This window comes from Lissotriton vulgaris, chromosome 11, assembly GCF_964263255.1.
Source record: "Lissotriton vulgaris chromosome 11, aLisVul1.2, whole genome shotgun sequence".
Classification (NCBI taxonomy): Eukaryota; Metazoa; Chordata; class Amphibia; order Caudata; family Salamandridae; genus Lissotriton; species Lissotriton vulgaris.
The window spans coordinates 200,458,012-200,479,470 of NC_141699.1; the positions used below are offsets into that span (position 1 = coordinate 200,458,012).

At 45.6% G+C, this 21,459-nt stretch overlaps 1 protein-coding gene across 1 annotated transcript in view; it reads left to right on the forward strand.

The window, feature by feature from the left end:
* Nucleotides 1-13,057, forward strand: part of MYO1H (myosin IH) — a 655,926-nt gene extending 642,869 nt beyond the window's left edge. Inside the window, exon 30 of the mRNA XM_086943103.1 lies at nt 12,937-13,057. Within this exon, the coding sequence (XP_086799229.1) occupies nt 12,937-13,057 (121 nt within the window). The remainder of the gene's footprint in view (nt 1-12,936) is intronic.
* The last annotated feature ends 8,402 nt before the right edge of the window (nt 13,058-21,459 follow it).

A 21,459-nucleotide genomic window follows, 5' to 3' on the forward strand; every position in this document is an offset into this window, starting at 1 on the left:
GAGGAAATAAAACCAGCATGCGCTAATCACAAAAGCATGGAAATAAGAAATAAGAGTGATGATGAAGCCAACAAATTGTTAGCAATTGATGGGCTCTAGATCACCTTTAAGCTAACAAAATGTCTTGCAAGCGACAGCACATGCTCTGCTCAGGCGAGACCTGCAAAGAGGAGAATAAAAAAAAAACAAAGCAAATGGAGGACAGGCCAACTACCCATTTTTAAAGCATAATGCCGGAAAGTATGGGGAGGTTGACATCCTATTCAGTTCCATGCCTCAACATTAAAAGAGCAAATGGAAGAAAAAGGTGCATGGAGGAACCGAGTATTGAGGGGAAACACAAAGCATAGAGGACTTGAAAATGGGCCAGATAAAAGTGAAGTTGAATGAAAAGCAGCAAGGTAGGAGAAAGAAAACGGCGGCAGAGGATCTTTACAATAAAGTGTGAGAGACATAAGTTCTGAAGGAAAGATGAGCAGGACTGAATAGGGTTTTATTTTAAGAGTCAATATCAGCCACCACTAGCAGATTTTAAGTACATGCCCCGTAGAAATCAAGTATAGTTAAAATACAAGTTGCTGAACTGCTCTGTGCATTACTGCTCACTCTATCGAAGAGAGTACTATAGACTGACAACATTGAAGCATATGCTTAACCTGTTGCATACTTGATGTCAATACAGCTACATATACTGTAGGTAGCAAGGACCCCCTGATAAGGATAAATATCCTGGGACAGGGTAAACAGTATGTGAAAAAACAATCCCAGGCATACACTGAGGAAAATACACAATAGATTAAACAAACAAACTAGTTCAGTTAGAAAAATTATTCATAGTTTAATTTGATAAAAAGGGGATAATAAAAATTTAACACATTAATCACAGTTGATAAAAAAATGATACATATGTATTCACAAAACAGATAAAAAGGGTTAAATGGTATCCAGTCAACGCGTTTCGACATATACAATATGTCTTCATCAGGACATTAACCATCAACAAGCTCTATGTGGCAGCAAAATATGGGGACATGTGTTGAATCTCTTCTTTATTTGTCCAAAGATTGGAACAGGGTCAAGAGATCCCTAAGAGCAGAGTTTATGAGTCCCACAAAGATGATTCCGTTCTTTAAGTTGGAAGATAAGATAGTTAATTACAATGCTGTATTGGCTACCCAATGGAAAAGGTGAAGTCGTTTATGGGTAGGGACAAATGTTACTAATAGCCGCTGCACGCGAAGATAAATATAAAGCTGTATCATAGGAGGCGGGGAGACTCCTCTCAGGACGCTATATACTCATGATCGTCAAAGAAGATACATGTGTATTGAAGCCGGATGTAGAACCGACTTACTGCAAAGCGGATTAAACTTGCAAAGCGTTCGTAGGCACTTTAACACATAAGCGTGCCCGTAAGCGCCGAGAGAAAAACGCCGCTTTAGAGTTTGGTTGCAATTAAATTTACACGTACGTGGTGATTCCTCCTAAGTACAAATAGTTCCGAGAGCGCCAAAGATAGCCAGCTGCATCCGGGGTTCTGCCAACGGGTCAGTTTCCAAAAATAGAGCGAGTCGCTCTATTTTTGGAAACTGACCCGTTGGCAGAACCCCGGATGCAGCTGGCTATCTTTGGCGCTCTCGGAACTATTTGTACTTAGGAGGAATCACCACGTACGTGTAAATTTAATTGCAACCAAACTCTAAAGCGGCGTTTTTCTCTCGGCGCTTACGGGCACGCTTATGTGTTAAAGTGCCTACGAACGCTTTGCAAGTTTAATCCGCTTTGCAGTAAGTCGGTTCTACATCCGGCTTCAATACACATGTATCTTCTTTGACGATCATGAGTATATAGCGTCCTGAGAGGAGTCTCCCCGCCTCCTATGATACAGCTTTATATTTATCTTCGCGTGCAGCGGCTATTAGTAACATTTGTCCCTACCCATAAACGACTTCACCTTTTCCATTGGGTAGCCAATACAGCATTGTAATTAACTATCTTATCTTCCAACTTAAAGAACGGAATCATCTTTGTGGGACTCATAAACTCTGCTCTTAGGGATCTCTTGACCCTGTTCCAATCTTTGGACAAATAAAGAAGAGATTCAACACATGTCCCCATATTTTGCTGCCACATAGAGCTTGTTGATGGTTAATGTCCTGATGAAGACATATTGTATATGTCGAAACGCGTTGACTGGATACCATTTAACCCTTTTTATCTGTTTTGTGAATACATATGTATCATTTTTTTATCAACTGTGATTAATGTGTTAAATTTTTATTATCCCCTTTTTATCAAATTAAACTATGAATAATTTTTCTAACTGAACTAGTTTGTTTGTTTAATCTATTGTGTATTTTCCTCAGTGTATGCCTGGGATTGTTTTTTCACATAATACAGCTACATATGACAGTTAAATGTGTTTATTCCCATAGCTATTATATCTAGGACGTTTTTATCTCACTAAACCCTCATGCCGAATATATGCTTGCTTCTTTTATTAGTGGCTGGTGCTCATGACGGGTGCGATAGAAACAGAGCGGCTAGATTCTCTCAAGAGCCGGGAGCCCATTGGTTTTCTCAAAGCCATCACCCCTCTGGCGTCGGCTTGATAAAATCCAATTCCAACCCATGTGTTACTGTGTGTTTCAGGGAACAATGAGTCGGTTAGGGTGTGTTAAAGTCCGATTCCGTATGCAAAGTACAAACACGGTTACGCATTACGCAACTGTGCCAAGCCTTCTGCCTTGACTGAAAGAAGCCCTGAGTAACGAAGGACCTCTTCTCTGGGGCACTTGGTTGAGAAGGGAAAGCTACACAAGTGGGTGATGGGAGGAGAGTGGAGGCTGTAAGGAGCTGCATGCTCGGTCACTCGAAGAACCTGTCCATTGTCAGGCAACCAGGCTACAACAAGGCGCAGCCGGTGCCCGACACCAAAGACAGACACAGCCCACTGAACGGGACAAAAGCAACTCCACGCAGACACTGGAGCCTTAACACCGCGCGCCACTCCCAGAGGGCTCTGTGCAAGAATGTGCTATGTAAGGGCAGTCTACTATTAGAAAGCAAGCCTGCTTTGAGCGCGTTGGCTGTGGCAGTTCAAAACAAAAAAACACAGGGAAAGCCAGAGAGAAAATAAGTGCCCCACATAGCATATATTGATAAGGAATAACAAGTGACACCACGGTCAGTTCAAGGCGAGATCTAAATTCAGAAATGAAACCTTGGAAAGACAATGCCACAGACCATAGGAGAATGCCTGGTGCCGGTTCATGAGAGGGTTAGGTTGGTTCAGGTGCAACAGAAACCATCGCAATATATAAGAAACAGATAGAAAATAAATAGAGCACAGTGTTGCAGCTGAGAGAGAAGTTAACTAAAGTGAGACTGGTCTGCTGCCTTAATGCCTTCTTGTATACTGATGCCAATATCCAAGTTTCGTTGTAGTTGGAATAGATGCCCGGAAAGGGAAGGGCGGGACGGGAAGCGGAAGGCGGCCATTTTGGGTTGTTGGCGCCGACCGCGAAAGAGAGCAGAAGTGGTTCCCGGCACTCCGGGCAATAAATACAAGCTTTACACCAACGAGGCTTCTGTGTGGTAAATTGGGGGCTTCCATAATGGCGACGAGGATTGGGATGTGAAAACCGCACCCACACCCACCGTCGGAAAAGTAAACAAACCTGAACGGAGCCTACTGCACACCCGGAGTGTGGCAGTGGACACTAGGCAGTCCCGATCTAAGGCAACAGCACGCCCCAGGCTGGACAGGGGGTCTACACAGCTACAGAGGTACGCCTAACCGGAAAGTACTACCACGGGGGGCACTGCCGTCGAGAGGCTAGAGCAGGACAGCAGGAAAGGGGCACTGATACACCAGGGAGCCCAGCCCACGACGCAGCATACTAACCTCTAAGCAGAGGCCCGGCTCAGCACGCTGAAGGCGCTGCATCGACGCGGGGAAGGGTCAAGCGCTGCGGACACAGAGCAAAGGGACAGTCAGCAAGCACTCCCAATCATTGAGGGAGCGGCGAAGAGCAGAGCAACAGACAGTGAGCACAGTGACAAGGACACGGACGCGCAACCGCCACCAGGGAGCCCACCTGGCAAGCGCATACCTGATCAAGCGGGCCCCAGAGGCAGCAACAAGATGGCCACTCAGTCCACCTCTCTCACTCAAATGGTGCCATTTCTTTCGAAGAGTGGTGAGCCAGAAATGCAGTGGGAAGACTGGAAACAATATTTCCTCAACTACTTGGAAGCCTTGGAGGAAGAGGGCGAAGCACCATTCTCGAGCCCTAGGAGAAAGAAGATACTACTGCACAATTTGGGTCCAGAGGGGATTAGAGTGTACGATACCATCGTCAAGGGCACGAGAGACGCAGCAGACACAGATGTGTTCAGTCATGCCATCGCAGACCTCGATGCGCACTACAGGCCAGTAGTATGCGTAGCGATCGACAGACACAACTTCTTCCAGAGGAAGCAGAAGAGTGGAGAGTCGGTGGACGAATATGTGGTGGCACTACAGAAGTTAGCCTTGACGTGTAAGTTTGGCACGCTACATGATGACTTAATAAGAGACCAGATCATTATGCACACGTCCAGCACCCATGTCCAGGAGAAACTGTGGGTCAATTGAGATGCCCCGCTAAAGGAAGTCTGGGCCTTAGTGAAGAAGGTGGAGATGTCAAAGCGGTGCGCGCAAGCTGCCAGAAAGGAGGCAGGAGGAACACAGACTGTCTGCAAGATCATGACGCCGGTGAAAGGCGAAAGAGCGAAGCAGAGAGACCAACAAAGGGGCCAAGACAATAAACGGACCTCCCAAACCAGCCACACAGACCAAAGGACAGTTAGAGGTGGACGCCCGAGCTGTTACAGGTGTGGAAGCATGTCGCATTTAGGTAACGACAAGGCGTGCCCGGCATTCAGGGCGAAATGCTCATTCTGCAGTGTGTTTGGGCACTATGAAAAAGTGTGCCGCGAAAACCCAAGGGGACCATGGTCAGATACGTAGACCAAGAACAACGAGAAGAAGCAGGGAGCAATGAGGAGGAAGAGGACTTGGAGGAGATCCTCTACATCGACGTACAGGTATTGGAAATGGAAGGCGCAGAGTCAGAAAAGCCCAAGCTGGACATGCACATAGGAGGTGTGCCCATAGAGATGATAGCAGACAGTGGAGCGCCTATTACCATAATTCAGAGAAAGGTATGGGAAGAGAAATTTGGGTCAAAAAGGGAAGATGAATTGCGCCCGATGGACTTACGACCGGTTACGTACACGGGACAAAGGATTCCAATGTTAGGATACTGCCCCTTGCTGTTTGAATTCAGAGGCCGTCAAGCAAATTGCAAATTGTACATTGCCGAAAAGGGCCCGTCAGTGCTCAGCTGGAAGGACCAAGGGGCGCTAGGAATACAGTTGAATCCAGGTGGCATAGAGAAAATCTTGCTTATGGGCATAGAGGAAAAAGACAACGGTGAAGCCTGGCACAAAGCATACCCCAAGGTGTTTTGTGGACAAATAGGAGAACTGACCAAGTACAAACACCTCATCAAACTGAAGGAGGGAGCAAAACCAGTCGTCCACAAAGTAAGGAACATCCCCTTCCGGTGCAGGGAAGCGGTGCAAGTAGAACTCGGTAGACTGGAAGGAGAAGGGGTGATAAGGGCAATCGAGTGCGCGGAGTGGCTTTCGCCCTTAGTGGTAGCACAGAAGCCGAATGGGAGGGTGAGGCTGTGTGTCGATCTCAGAGAACTTAAGAAAAGCATCCTGGTCGACAAGTTTCCCCTACCCCGCATCAGTGAGATGCTGGCAAAAACTAAAGGCATACAGTGGTTCTCCACGATAGACTTGTCGTCTGCCTCCCACCAAGTCAAGTTACAACCATCGTGCAGTCACCTCACGTCGTTTATCACACCTTTTGGCTGTTACCAGTTCGTAAGGATGCCGTTTGGCCTGGCTTCAGCGGCGGCGGTATTACAGAAGCTTATGCACAGACTCTTCCGGAAAGTAGAAGGAGTTAGGTTCTTCCAGGACGACATCCTGGTAATGGGAGAGACCAAACAAGAACACAAAGAGAAGCTGCACACAGTACTACGCACGTTGCAGGAAAATGGATTGACAGCAGAGTGGTCAAAATGCAGATTTGGGGTGCAGTCCGTCACGTATCTTTGACATGAGGTGAGCGGAAAAGGTATCAAGCCAAAAAGAGCCAACATGCAAGCCATCCTGGATGTGCCTACCCCAGGCAAGAAGGAAGACGTCAGATCATTCCTGGGGATGGCTAAATTTTATAGCAAATTTATTCCCCACTTTGCCACCAAGACGCATTACTTACGCCAACTTTTGAAGGAAAAGAATGGCTTTCAGTGGAACCAAGAGGAACAAGAAGAATTCGACACTTTGAAACGAGAGATGAGCGAGACCATACCCCTGAAGGGGTTTGACCCGGACGCGGAGTCCATTCTAACAACTGATGCGAGTGACCGTGGCCTGGGAGCAGTGCTAATGCAGCGGTCGGAGAAGGGAGAGATATCGACGGTTAGCTTTGCTTCGAGGTCCCTGGCGCCCAACGAAGAAAAGTTTAGCGTCATAGCAAAGGAGATGCTGGCTGTGGTATGGGCGATGGAGAGGTTCAGGCAGTATCTATGGGGCGCAAAATTCTTCGTGAGAACAGACCACAAGCCTCTAGTCAAGGTGCTGACGTCTAGTGGCCATGTGCATGCTACACCGAGGATCGCCAAAATGACACTGCGTTTATTGGACTTCGTGTACGATGTCGAGCACATACCAGGGCCGCAGAACAAAGTAGCCGATTTTTTGAGTCGAGCGGCAGCCATGGAGGAGGCAGACAAGCAAGAGCGCCCAAGGTGGGAAGGATATGTAGTGGCTACCATTCAGGACATGGAAAGGGTGATCAGCGCACAAGAATGGGAAGAAGCCTTCAAAGCAGACGAAGACATGGAAGCGATTAAAGGATATGTAGTCCATGGGTGGCCAGAAAAGAGGCACCTCAAGGAAGCACTAAGACGGTACTGGGAGGTGAGAGACGAACTGTCACTGGCAGAGAATCCTATATTCCTCCTAAGAGGCGACAAAGTGATTCCACCGCAAGGCATAATCGATCACTTGATGTTCCTGCTACACGAAGGGCACCAGGGAATCCCAAAAACCAAGGCTCTGGCCCGGCAAGCGTACTGGTGGGCGGCCATCGACGCCCAAGTAGAACGACATGTGAGATTATGTGAGTCATGTGCCAAGGCGGACAAATCCCAGAGCATGTTGAGACCACCTTTGGGAAAGTTCCCAGTACCCGATGGACCGTGGGAAATGGTGTCAGTCGACATAATGGGACCCATTCTCAACAAGGAAGGAATACAAAAGTATGCCCTCGTCCTGATTGACAAGTATTCCAAATGGCCCGAGGTGGAAGTAAAGGAGAACGTGGATACCGACGCAGTGGTGAACCTCTTGCGCACCATATTTGTCAGGGAAGGAATTCCAAAAATCATCACGTGCGACAATGGGCCGCAGTTCACTTCAGCGAAATGGGAGGCGTTTACATCCAGGAATGGGATAGAGGTTAAACACCCCCCCATATATCACCAATCTGGAAACGCACAAGTTGAACGCTTCAACCGAGTGATAATGTGCACCATTCAAGCTGCCATTAATGATGGACTGGACTGGGAGAAAGAGTTACTGAAGATGATATGGGCCTACCGGATCACCCCGGGCAGCACGGGGTACAGTGCCTTCAAGGTACTGAGGGGAAGAGATGCTTTTTCAAAGGACAACATGGCGTGGAGGAAAATGGTGTTGCAGAGTAAATGGTCACCTGCTGTGGTCAGGAGGAACCTGGAGAAAGCACAGGAGGTGTACACCGAACACTTTAATAAGAGGCATAGTGTACAAGGAGTGAAACTGGAGAAGGGCGACTGGGTAAGGGTGAAGTTTACAATCCTTAAAAGGAAGGGGGAGAGCAAGTTTTCACCACCCCTACGAGTATTAGAGCCTTATGCCCGGTCGGCCCTGCTCAGTGATGGAAAGGTGTGGTCACAGGATAGAATGGCGAAATGCAGCAAGATCCTGAAGTGGGGAGAAGAGACAGAGGAAAGAACAGAGTATGTAGAAGATGGAGAAGAAGGAAGTAGCGGAATGAACAGGGAGAAAGTAGAAGAAGGTACGCAGCAAGTGGAAGAGAGGAACGTTGAAGGGAACGGAGGAGACGTAGTGGAAGAGAGAGCGAGAGTCTGGTGCAAGGAAGGATTGGATAAGGACATGATGAGAAGTGACACAGAAGGTACAGGAATGAGGAGTGACAGAATGGAACAGAGGGGTGAAGGAGGAGATGGAGTGGCGAAGACAAGAGCCGGGAGAATTGTAAATGTACTGGGGAAGTTCAAGGACTTTGATATGAACTGCAAGTAAGGACTAGAATTTCTGTTTCTGTCATTGCATAAATGGGGGAGATATGTGGTGACGGTCTAGCGTCCCGTCGCCCGAAAACGTAAGGGCGGGACGGGAAGCGGAAGGTTGCCATTTTGGGTTGTTGGCGCCGACCGCGAAAGAGAGCAGAAGTGGTTCCCGGTGCTCCGGGCAATAAATACAAGCTTTACACCAACGAGGCTTCCGTGTTGTAAATTGGGGGCTTCCATAATTGGGTAAGGGAAATTGAGGAGTGGGGAGTGCAGAGGAGAATCAGTGGAAGACCTGGAGGGTTCATAGTCTGGCAGATAATCTAGCTCACTAACAATTATACATACGAGTTCTACTGTACCCCCAGATCTGCTCCCTCCCTATGCCTGTTCCTGATACTACTATTGCTCAAGGATGGAAAGTAAATGCACATGTGTGAGCTGTACATTCACAGACATGACACATTGGCAGAGACTTGTTGTGGCCTGTGTCCCAATCCTTCCCTGTAGGGAACGGGCATCCTATAGATTTATGTGACCCATTTTCGCTGGAAGAACCTGCATACTACTGCCACATTACGTGACTAACATGATTGGCTGCTCTGGTCTTTTTACCTAAGGTCTTTGTAAGATATTGGATGTTAGTAAAGAAGAATGGAAGCTCCATTTAGGCAACAACCACAGTCCTTTTCAGGGTGAAACACAAAGGTCACTAAATTAACCTTCGCTTACCCCTCTGGTAGCATGGCACAAAAGCAGTCCGGCCTAACTTAGTGGAAATGTGTAAAGTATGTATGAAACACTCAAACAGTAATAAAGTGAAAACACAACAGAAGAAAAATCCCAATTTATAAAATAGAGAGATTTTGTTTGTTTGTTTTTATTGAAACAATAAGCAAGTGGCATTATATATCATGGCATCGCTTATACATGTTCCCAGCACAATAAAATCATTTCATACATTTACAGCCATCTATGGTAACTGTGTCGTTAGCGTATAAGCCTTTACCCTTCCTCCTCCCCCTCATCTGAACTTTCACCTTTATCCTCTGGCAGTGGGTTGCAAATTTCTCCCCGGTAAGTGTTCCACATTGTCCAAATTTTATTCCACTTCCGTGGGCTGCCCCTGTTAGCATATATTTTTGGTTCAGTGATCATTGTCAAGTCCATGTTTCTGCACCATTCTGACAGTGTTGGGGCCTCCGCTGCCCCCCACTTCTGCGCAATATCCCGCTTAGCAGTCGTGATTCCCAATGTGACCCAAATCTGCAGGTGGCGAGAAAAGTCGTTGGGTTCCCACACATTTAGTAAACACCTCCTCCGGTCTGGTAATAGTGACACTTTTGTTGTTTGAGATTTGGTGCGCAGAACTTATTGCCAATAGCCTGTCAGAACCGGACAATCCCAGACAGTGTGGAAAAAGGTTCCCTCCTCCCCACAGCCCCTGAGACAGAATGGGTGTGTCGCTCTCTGCATTTTGTGTAAAGTGGTCCTCGTGTAGTATATGCGGTGAAGGACTTTAAGTTGTACTAGCCGGAGTCTACTAGAGATTCCCACCTCCTTAGGGGACGCTAGCGCTTCCTGCCATTCCTGATCATCAAATTCACCCAAGTCTGTCGCTCATTTGGTTCTAAGTGTAGCAGTGGGATCTGGCAAGTAAAAATAGAGAGATTTGTATTAAATAAACAAAACTGATCAAAATCCCATCAGTTAAACCAGAGCTATGAGCTTTTAAAGTTTCTAGAGAAAATAGTGGCGAAAAGCACAAAGCATCAACTGTGGTTATCTAGGCCCACTGGACTGGGACAAAGTCAGAAGTTCAGGCTGACTGCGATGGAGTGTGGGCCAGGTACACGGCAGAGTGCGGCCTACTAGGAGTTGCACCTTTGTGTTCTTGGGGATGTGGTGAAAGGACCTGCGTCCATCTGCACTGTGCTGCATCGGTTATAGTGAGCCGCTGACCAGGAGCTGTGAGGGGCTGCAATGCATCAGCCTGCACCATTTTGCATCGGGTCCAATGAAGCCGCCAGTCAGGAGAAGTGAGATGCTGCAATGTGCGGTCCTGCATCAGGCTGCTTCGTATTGCGTCACTTCTGGTGAAACCTTCAGTCACTCCAGAAAGAGGTCCAGGATCTGGGAAGGCACCTCTTGGGAAGCATGACTCACTGCAGCAGAGGCCAGTGGCATGGCTCAGACAGGTCCAGTTGGTGCTGGCCAGCTGGGCAGTTCCATTACAGACCTCTGGTAGACTTTTGTGTCTCTGTACCACAAAGATGAGGCAACACAACTGACCCTTGAAGTCACTCTGGGTAGCCTGAGATCAAGCAAGCAGGTCCAGTCTTCTTTCTTCAGAAAGCAAGGCAGTTCTTCAAGCAGCAGGGCAGTCCTTTCAGGAATTTATCTGAAATTACCACAGGATTAGGAGGTGTCTCATTAGTGATTCTGAAGGTCCTATTTTTAAGCTTGTTGCCAGCCTTAATGTGGGGGCATTCCCTGGCCTGCAAAAACTGGCTGTGGTCAGGACTTCCCTTTCCTCTGGTCCTATCTCCAAACTGTCTAGGGTGACAAAGGCATTAGTAGGCCTGGTGTTTGGTTTCTATGTGTGTGCTGTGGGCAAGATCCTTTTCAATGTAGTCAGGGCAAAGTATAGCTCCTCTTCCGCCATCCTGCAAGGAGACCCTCTCCCACCTACACCCAGTTCCATTGTTCACTGTCTGGACTTAACACATATTCTTGAAGGGGGAACCATTAAGAGGCCCATGCAGTTGGAAACTCCTAGAAAGGCCTCGGAAACCTTTCGTAGGAATGTGACAGCTTTCTAAAAGTAGCATTTTCAAAATTATAATCTAAAATCCAATTTTACCATTAAAAAAGATTTTAAATTACAATTATTTTGAGTGTAAATAGTATTTCTCTATCTACTCCCATTCTGATGTTAGTACTTATTGATTGAAATAAGGTAACCCAGTGTTTGCCTATGGGAGAGATACGCCTTACAACAGTGAGAACTTTCAGGACATGTAAAACTTAAGTCTACATGTCTTGCTTTTTAAATACCATGCACCCCATCATGTAAACCTTTAGGGACTATCATAGAGGTGACTTGCAAGTATTAATAAGAAAGGTTAAGTCCTGACAAAAGTTTTATTTTGCCAGGTCGAAATGGCAATTTAAACTGCACTACAGGCTGTGGTGGCAGACCTGAGAAATTTTATCAGAGCTACTTTAGTGGGTGGCAGCATGAGTGCTGCGGCCCACTAGTAGCATTTAATTTGCAGGCAGCAGGTACAGGCAAACCATTTACTAGGGACTTCCACGTAAATTAAATGTGCCAATTAAACGTATACCTATTTTACCACATTTTAAGGAGAGACAACAAGCACTTCAGTGCTGGTTAGTAGGGGTAAGGTGCTTATAGTACTAATGCCAACAAGAACAGGTTCAGCAAAAATCAGGAAGTGAAGGCAAAAGGTTTAGGAGAATATCACGCCAAGAAGGTCAGGTCTAACATTCTTATTTGTGGATGAATATTTTATGAATCTATGAACAATATATTGTAGAAAAAAGGTTAAGTGGGGGCCTCATATACAAGGTTGTCAGATTCGGGACCTTTTAGTACTGTGGGTACTTATGAGTCTTGGATTGTAGGGTCACCCTTCATTTATATGTTATTGCTCCTGGCTAGACCCAAATCTAACAGTAGTACAGTTTAGAAAACTGCTTACAGATAGAGATAGCGGGGTCATATTAAAGTTTGGTTGATGGTGACATTACGAATGGTTGGCGGTATACAATACCGGACCTACATTTAACGTATTCACATTGTGGAATCAGTGTGGTCTGGTTTAGAAGTAAATTGTCCGGTTAATCTCTGACCTGCAAGATGTACCCACACAACGCAGGATTCATAGCTGCAGGATTAAGCGCAGAAAAGCTGGAACGAAATAGATCATTAACCCCTGATGAAGAACTTTGGGAATAGTCCGAAATGCATTGGGGTTTGGGATGATACATTTATGCACAGACCCACTGATGTTTGCATTCATTTCCGGAGCTAGAGAGGTGTTGGTTTCATGATGTTGAAAAGTAAATGTTGTGTGTTGCACATTCATGCCTCTGCCTGAGCATTTTTCTCTTTCCCATTTCCTTCCCCTTCCACACTTTTTCCACACCTCTTGAGGCTTTGGGGGTAGACTTATTAATCAGAGAGGATAGTTTTGTTAGTGTGCTTACTTGAAAGAATTTCCAAAAAAAAGAAATTAAACACCTATCATCCCAATCAGCCTCTAATCTTTATAATGCAGCGCACAAACGCTATTAAAGTTTACGTTTGTAAACAGCGTCACAAGATTCGAATGTTTTTAATGCTAACTTGTGGCAAGCTAAATTTTTCAAATAATTTTTTTAGTTTTCAACTTTTTTTTTACTATTTGCTAAAAACTGTAAAATAAAAACAAACATTATCATCGCCAAATGACTTTTCAAAATAACATCGAAATGGATCTGTGTTTTCCAGCGTTAAATTTAATTTTATGGGGAAAGAAGGGACTGTTGTCTTCACAAGTGGACAGGAGCCACAAGTCTACAAAGCCAAGACCGGGCATCTAACAGTGGTGAGTCTACTTTTGTTGACCTGAAATGTGACTAAAGGTCCACCATTCTTCTAATGATTTAGACATACTTGTAAAAATGTATTGTAATTAATACAACCAACATGCATGCTTTACAGGTTTTCCGTAGGCGTATTTCCAAACTGGAACTGAAGCAGAAAACATGGGGATATAAAGATAATGGCCCACATGCATCAAGCATTTTTGGAGTCGCAAACGGTGCAATTCCTTAAAATCGGCCGTTTGCGATTCCAAAAGTGCTGTTTGGAATGCATCATGCTATTTTAGAAATCGCAACTTTTTTGCGATTTCTAAAATTGCGATAGCATATACGAAATCGCAATTTTGCGATTTCTTAAATGCTATGCATCATTTTCAAAAAATGTGCGATTTTTCAAATTGGAAGTGCAAATTACCACGAAGTTCAACCTCGTGGTAATTTGCGAAATTGTTTACAAATGCACAAAAATGCATTTTTTAAACTGTTAAGTTACAGACACACATGTCCTTAGGACATGTGTGTATGTAACTTCTACTGAAAAGTACATTTCATGGGTGCAGGGAGGGGGTCATTTAGACCCCCCTCTCCACCCTTGAAATGGATTGATGAATTGCGATATCAAATTGCGAATTTGCAATTCCCATTCATTCCTATGGGCATTTTGGCCCATAGGAATGAATGGGAATTGTGAATTCGCAATTTGAAATTCGAATTTTTTATGCGATTCGGTAAAAATAGCGATTTTTACCGAATTGCATAAAAAATGAAAAAATAATCATGCATAGGCTTTTGCGATTTCTAAATTGCGAATCGCTATTTTTCGCAATTTAGAAATCGCAAAAGCCGATATTGATGCATGTGGGCCAATGAGACTTATCTCTGTAGCAGGTACAAAATAAGAATGCAAACTAATTTATGCTATCAACACTGAACAGCCTTCCAAAGAAGATAGCCTGCACGTAAATGCTGACCTCATAACAAAACTAAGGGTCTGATGTAGCAAAGGACCGAGAAGAGAATCTGTCTACAACAGATTTTACATTTTGGTGCCTGGTGGCTTAGCTGTCCAACTTAGAGGTCAGTGCACGCGAGCATGCCACCAGCTCATACATATACAGCTGGGCCATTCGGTGCCAACTCTTCCAAAGATGGTAGCAGCTTAACCCCTTAAGTGCTGCTGACGGCCAATGGTCGTCAGCAGCGCTACCTCCCCAGTGCTGCGCACGACCATTGAACGTCCATTCAGCACTAGTTCTAATGGACAGCGCAGCACTGGGGAGAAATGTTTACACGCAGCTAAGGTGTTAACTACTCTATATGCAGTGAGCCATCATGGCTGGTGGAGATAGCACTTTAAAAGACCACCGTTGAACAGGGTATGGACTTTCACGTAACCTTGTGTCCTTAACATGCTGGGAAACAGCCCCCATCAAGTCAAGAAATTAAAATATCTATGTCAAGGTTATGATTAGGAGGGGGTATTAAAAAATCCTACACTAGCATTGACAACGTCCGAGAACAATTTATGGTTTTATTGGAACCAAATTAAACTAGTTTGATGATAAGATGATTAATGAATCAGGATGTTGAGCCAAGGTGAAAGAGAACAGGGAGCGTTACTAGGTCATAACCTGGATCTTTGCTTGTGGATAACAACAGAAGGATCTCCCTTGCAATCTCAGGAGGTAGAACGATCAACCCTTGATGGGCTCTGAGCTGCTTCATAATTTATGGACTATCTTGTGGATCAGAGAAGGGATTGTCCTGTAACCATATCAGCTAACCTGGTGGTAATGTGTGTTATGAAGAAGACAAATCAATGACCATTACTGAGGTGAACATAAAACTTTATTGCCCCTTGATGCATAGAGATTTCATTATATTTGCCTCAATGATAAAACAGCAGGTTCATTATTTTTCTGTGTCATGAGTATATATGAGAAGCATATTCAGTTAGGCTCATCTGGTCTTCTGGGCACACAAGATTCCTGCTTCATAAGTGATCCATAAGGAAAACGTCTCCAGTTCCATAGCCACATGTGCACCACAAGCCTGCATTTCTTGGAAAGTGAGAAATACTGCTTGTAGGCATAAAACATTCTCTGTTGGGGGATCAGTGCAGACCCCCATCTTTTTGCTCTGGAAGGATTTCATGGCCTAGATTCGAAAATGTCTGAATATGACCAGTCCCAATGAGGCATTGAAACTATACATAGCTACATCTAATGTTGTAGATACTTTCACACCTGGGTAAAGGAAGGGAAAACCTATCAAGTGGTTCTCCACTTATACCTAAACTTTGCGATCGGCATTACGTATTGAGAGATGGTATTTTATTTTATTGAAACTGTCTGAACTGTTCATGAGGAATTTTGACTCATGAGCAAGATACCTCTAAAACACATAAAGCTATGACTCCTAGGTCCCCTAGCCAACACAATTAACAGTAATGAGCACTGAAATTGTTCCTCACTGTATGATTCCTGTAGTGCCTTTTAAAAAAATGGGTAGGGATCAGTGATACTTTGGTTGATAGGACTACAAGGACCGTCAGTATAACTGAGATGTCCAGAGACCCACAGACTTCTGGAAAAAAAGGGATGTTCCATTGGTTAGAATACGGTCACCACTACCCAACGGAGGCTCCTCTGCTAAGGCGGATTAGCGTCCCCAGCAGCTCTGTGAGCAGTTCAAAAAGGAAAAATTAAATGATAATAACGCAATGTTATTACCATTTTATTTTTCTGTCCTGGTTCAGCTGGTTTACATTTTAATTGTGGAGCGGGCGGGACTTCGCTGTCACAGGAGCAGTGGGGGAGAGGTGGGCACGCTATTAAGTGCGCATGACTGTTTGGCCGGCCATCTTGAGCCGGCCAAACAGGTATAGGTATACACCCTTATCATGTTCTCCACCTGGCTGTATTGCACAGCCTGGGTGGATAAAATGTATAGGCTCCCATTCCCTGCCAGAGTGGCAAACCAAGGCGCTCAGACCAATGAGGACGCTGCTGTCATGCTAATGACAGCAATGTTGTGATTGGCTTGGGGAGTCGGGGAGTCTGTGAGCTTCCTACTATTGGAGTAGACTGAAGAAAACCGAGAGGCTTCGGCTGGTCTTCAGGTAAGTGATTTCTTTTTTATTGTTTATCCCCCCTCCACCCTGCCACTGCCATCCTCGTTAAGTAGCAGCCGCCACATGGCCTTGGTAAGCAAGGGTGGGCAGAGTTCACTTTAGATGGGGTAAATTATACTGCCACACATTCATTTGGCTCTAAACTGTCAGCCATGTTCCTAATGTGGCTACACACATGGGCACATGGCAGATCCCTGGGTGATCTTCTCAAAAGGATTTTTTTTTTTATAGTTGCAAGTTCTAGGACCTCTTCTTCATCTGTCAGCAATTCTGGTGATATTAATGATCTGATTACGAAATTTTGGTGGAGCGGTGGTGCAAACTGCTGTGACACCCCGAGTGGGACGGGAGTCCCGCGGTCTCCATGCCACTGGAGTCAAACTATCATGGCCGAAGACGGCTGATAGCCAGAAAACGGTCCTAGGATGCTTGATTCCAGTCCAGGGAAGACATGGCTTGACAGTTCGGGCTGGACTGTTCCCATGAGGCACAGGGTCAAGGCTGATTTGCAAATGGCCATTTCTAAACTGGGGTGGTGTGGTGAGCAAAATAACGATGGATTTAGGCCCAGATCTCTGTACTGGGGTGAATGTATGACATTGTTCTGCATTCTGTTCATCAACTGTTGTTTTTACAATGATGGGATGAACATCCTGGCTGTAGGTATTAGGACAGTGGTACAAGGCTTGCTATTTGTGGTCTGAGGCATTTCAATAACATTCAACAACATTTTCAGCTGTTTGAAATTTGAGTCAATATACTCACATGAGAGTGGTCTCATTAATCTGTCCATGTTACTTCTGACATGGAAAACTGGCTGGGGCGTTTAGCCATACTGCTAAGAAGAACTGAGTTAGATAGGCATGGGCCTCCAAGGATCAGCACCTCAACCAGGAACAACGTTAAGCTACGTAAACACTTCTACGCTACAGCCAGTATTAGGTTATTCTGGTGCCTTAGGATCTCTACCACTGGTATGGCACAAGGGCACCATAGGATATTTTCATGGCAGTGCCTTTGTGTGCCTCTATACAATTCCAAGCACTCTGCCTTCAGGATTGATAAGGCTGCCATAGGAGTGACTGATAGGAATATATGTGTCCATTTTAGGGTTAGATATAGGAATACTATATCTAAAGCAAAGGGTGATTACACCACCTTGCCCCAGCTGTCGTGCAGCCAGTTGTGTCAGATTTGGATGGCCAGCCAGGGGAGGCATAATACATGCTGCAGCCCCTGGTAGGCCCTGGGTACACCTATGCCCTGGGTACCTAAGGTACACTGTACAGGGACTAATAAGGTGACTCAGTATCCAATTAGATATGTACCTAAGGTACATGGAATCCATTTTACAGAGAGAGCAGTAGGCCTGGGGCCCTGAATAGCAGGGTCCCAGGTCAACTAAGTCGAAAAACCAGCAAAACACCAGGCAAAAAGTTGGGGGTAACCATAGTCAGATATCCACCTTCCTACACCTATGTCTTTGTATTTAGGACCTAAGAATTCCATGGTGAGCAAGCTGGTAAGAGGTGTAAATCTTTTCAAGGGTCCACCCAAAATTTAGGCCGAGCACCAAATGGACAAGAGATTTAAGTCATCATTCGAGAATGGGATCCTACAATATTTGAATCAGGTAACCTACAGCAATGCTGAAATGCTGGAAGGCAAAAGGAATCCAGCAGACAGGAGACCATGCTGACTGCAAATTCTGAAAACGATAATTCTAGAGAAAAAAGAAATTGTACACAATCTGGACAATTCCGAGATTATGTATTTAAGTCAAGTCTTTTCACGCTGAAAAAAATTTGTCTGAGAGGAAGGTAAGTAGGTGTTTGTGTTCGGAAGGATATTCGTGGGCAGAACACGTACCCAGTATTACTGCCAAATTTTACTGGGGTATACTTTATATGCTGTGCACTCGTCTCAGGTGCCCTTTCACAGCTGAGAGAGCATCCTAGGCGTGATGAGTGAGGCATGGAAAACAATCAGGGTTAGTCCATGGGAGCAGCAACTATTACCTCTGACTTGCTCTTTGGCAAGTTTAGCACTTCCCTTGCTACTACTAGTTTCAGGGGTCATGAAGTGAGCAGTAGGATCAAAAAGTAAACAGGGCTTTTCAGCCCAGTTTACCTTCCGACGTCTTCATTTCTTGCCCTTCACTGACTTTTCTCTTAGCCCGTACCCTGACATTGCTCTTAGCCCCTTAGAAGCAGATAGGCGTGCAGAGGGGGTCTATGGGTGAGTCGAATGGCCACGTGTGAGATCATAGAAAAGCAAATTGTGTGTGTTGTCTCTTCCACTACCTCCAGCATTTTGGTGAATTGACTTCCATAGACAACAGAGTGGTCGAGAAGCATTGCGGTAAGGTAATGGCAATGATTACAGTTGGCAATTTGGACTCTGTAGTAATGGTTCATTCACACTTTACATTGAAAATTAGTGTTTATGAAGGATGCTTCTGCCTGCAGATTTCTCACCTATGCAACTATCCTAGGCCGTAGAGGGGAGCTGAAAAAATTACAAAGCTCTCAAGTCACTGGTTGAGGGTGTCGGACTGGTCAACGCGGGAAGTGACATCAGGCAGTGACATCGAGGTCACAAAGTACTCACCCCAGTGCAGCAACATCAGTTCTCTGTGGATTGGGAGCTTCACTCTCTGTGAAGAGTTTTCTCACATTAAAATTATTTTGAAGCAAACCTATGCCGCCTCCCAAGAAATCAGGGTTCAAACCCTGCAGGGACTGCGAAGGGCACATGTCCATTATGAACACCACACAGTTTGTCTTTCGTGTCTAGGGTCAGACCATGAGTCCCAGGCCTGCTCTTCTTTCCTGTGGCTCACCATGCACCCTAAAGCAACAAAATATTGGGAGGGTAAGCTTTTTACAGCCAGGGCAAGGGAAGACCATCATCTCCGTAATGGTCAAGGCGTCATACTCCTCTTCACCTGGAAAGAAAAAGAAGCAGCAGAGGAAATTGAAGTAACACTCCAAATGTATGAGATAGTTGATTTGACTATGGGGGCTCCTCCTCTGTGCAGTACAGGCTCAGCTCTTGATCAACCTCCATACTTTCCGGAGCTCTTGGTGACAGTGCCTGTAAGGTTCTGACTTTGGCGCCTTCTTCCCCAGAGTTCCCGAGCCCGGATCGGAACTAGTGGTGTTCCTTAACACCATGTGTATATTTTCAAAGGCTTTGATGCCCTTGGGACTGGCAGACCCCTACCAGCTTCCAATGTTCATGTCAAATCCTATAGGAATGCCCAACGACTTATGGAGGTTTACAAAACTGCCTGCATGATAGTTTTGGAATGGACTCTGATCCTATTGATTTCAAACCCTATGGAGATTTTGGGCCTGACACATATGCATTTCAAGGACTATACTCCACCAGTGGCATTGAGTGTTACTCAGAGTTAGCTATGGGCTTGCCCACTGTTCCACCAATGCCTGAAGTAGTCTCCCTGCATAAGGTGAAGCTGAAGACTGCCAAAGTCTTGGATTTACAACTGCCCACCATAGAAACCAAGACCAATGTTCTCACTGAGGCCCTTAAGCCTTCTTCTTCAATGGTGAAACCCCTTCCTCCCTTTCATGGGGCTATTTTAGAGCCAATTTTAAAGGCATGGGAGAAACCTTCTTCCACTCCGGCAGTCAACCGGCTTGTAGGTCGTCGGTATCGCCTAGCTCCAGATGACCCAGTGTTTCTGTCAACCCATCCCTCACCAGGGATCACTTGTAATTCAAGCCTCCTGTTTCCTGGGCCAATCAAAACACCTCGAGGTTTGGGCCTAAAAGGCACTTTCCACAGGAAATATGGTCCTGAAGTCACTTAATGCTAACTGCCTTCTATTTAGGTATAGTCATTGCTTGTGGAAAATGGCCCAGATGATCTTGCCACATGTTCCAGATGACATAAAAGACCGTTTACAGGAGCTCATTCTAGATGGTTAGAATGCCTAATGTTATAAAATCAGGACTTGACACTGCCAATTCTATGGTCGTTCCATTGGCCCTTCCATCACCATTCGTCATCATGCTTGCCTCAGCACATCCAACTTTTCTGTAGATGTCCAACCAAATCTTATGAACATTCCATTTGAATGTGGTGCAGCTTTTTGGTGATAAAGGTAATTCAGCTTTGGAGCTTTAAAAAATCAGCAAGGCACTGCACACTCACTTGGCCTGCAGCTCCTGCCTCCGACCAAAAAACAGCAAGCTTAGTCACTTTTGCAGTTACTCAAAAGGGTCTTTATTTCATCTAAGACAATATCAGACACAGCTCCCACAATAGCATATTCCCCTTGCCAGGCAGTGCAGAGGTTGAAGCCGGGGAAAGGGCAGCAGTTCTGCCTGGCAACCCTCTTCTTCTTCTTCCTCCTCATCTTCTTTACCGCCAAACAAGCAGGTTAGCTTACCCAAGTCCACACAGAGCCTGTGGGAGGGCGGGCACCTCATTTTCTTTGACCTCGAAAGCCATTACTTCGGCCCACTTGGCCATTCAAATCATAGAAAATGGCTACACCCTTCCCTTTCTTCAGGCCCTGCCCCCCATCTCAGGCCCTCCCTCTTCACGGCCTTCAGACCATCTACCCATTCCCCAACAGGAGGTTGCAGGTCTTCTCTTGAAAGGAGCAGTGGAGTTAATAGCAGCGCAGGAGAGGAGCCAAGGATGTTATGCACTTCCTCATGCCCAAGAAGAACAGAGGTCTTCATCCCATCCTGGACCTCAGGAACCTTCACTTCTTTCTCAAAAACAAAAGTTCAAGATGCTGACCCTAGCTACAGGCCTTTTGAGCTTGGAGCGTGGGTGGTGTCACTCGAACTGCAGGATACATATTTCCACAGCCCTAGCCTTTGGTCACACAGAAAGTACTTGTGATTTATGGTGGGTTCTATGCATTACAAGTTTGAAATACTTTCCTTTGGCCTAACTTCAGCACCTCGAGTCGTAACAAAGGCAATGGCAGTGGTTTGCTGCCCATCTCAGAAGGTTTTCCGTATCACGATGACAGGCCAATCATAGCCTGTTCACTGGAGCTGGTGTCACGCCATCTGCAGTTGACAGCATCTCTGCTATCTGACCTGGGTTTTTCCATCAATGACCCAAATCTCACCTAGGGCTGTCCCAACGACTCCATATCATAGGGTGAGTACTGGAAACCACCCTTCTCTGTGCCTTTCCTCCAACTCAGAGGATACGGTCATGGTGGAAATGGTCTTATTCTTTCACCAAAGTGTGAGAAGCCCAGTACTGAAAGTCAGCAGATTCCTAGGTCTGCTGACTTCCTGCATT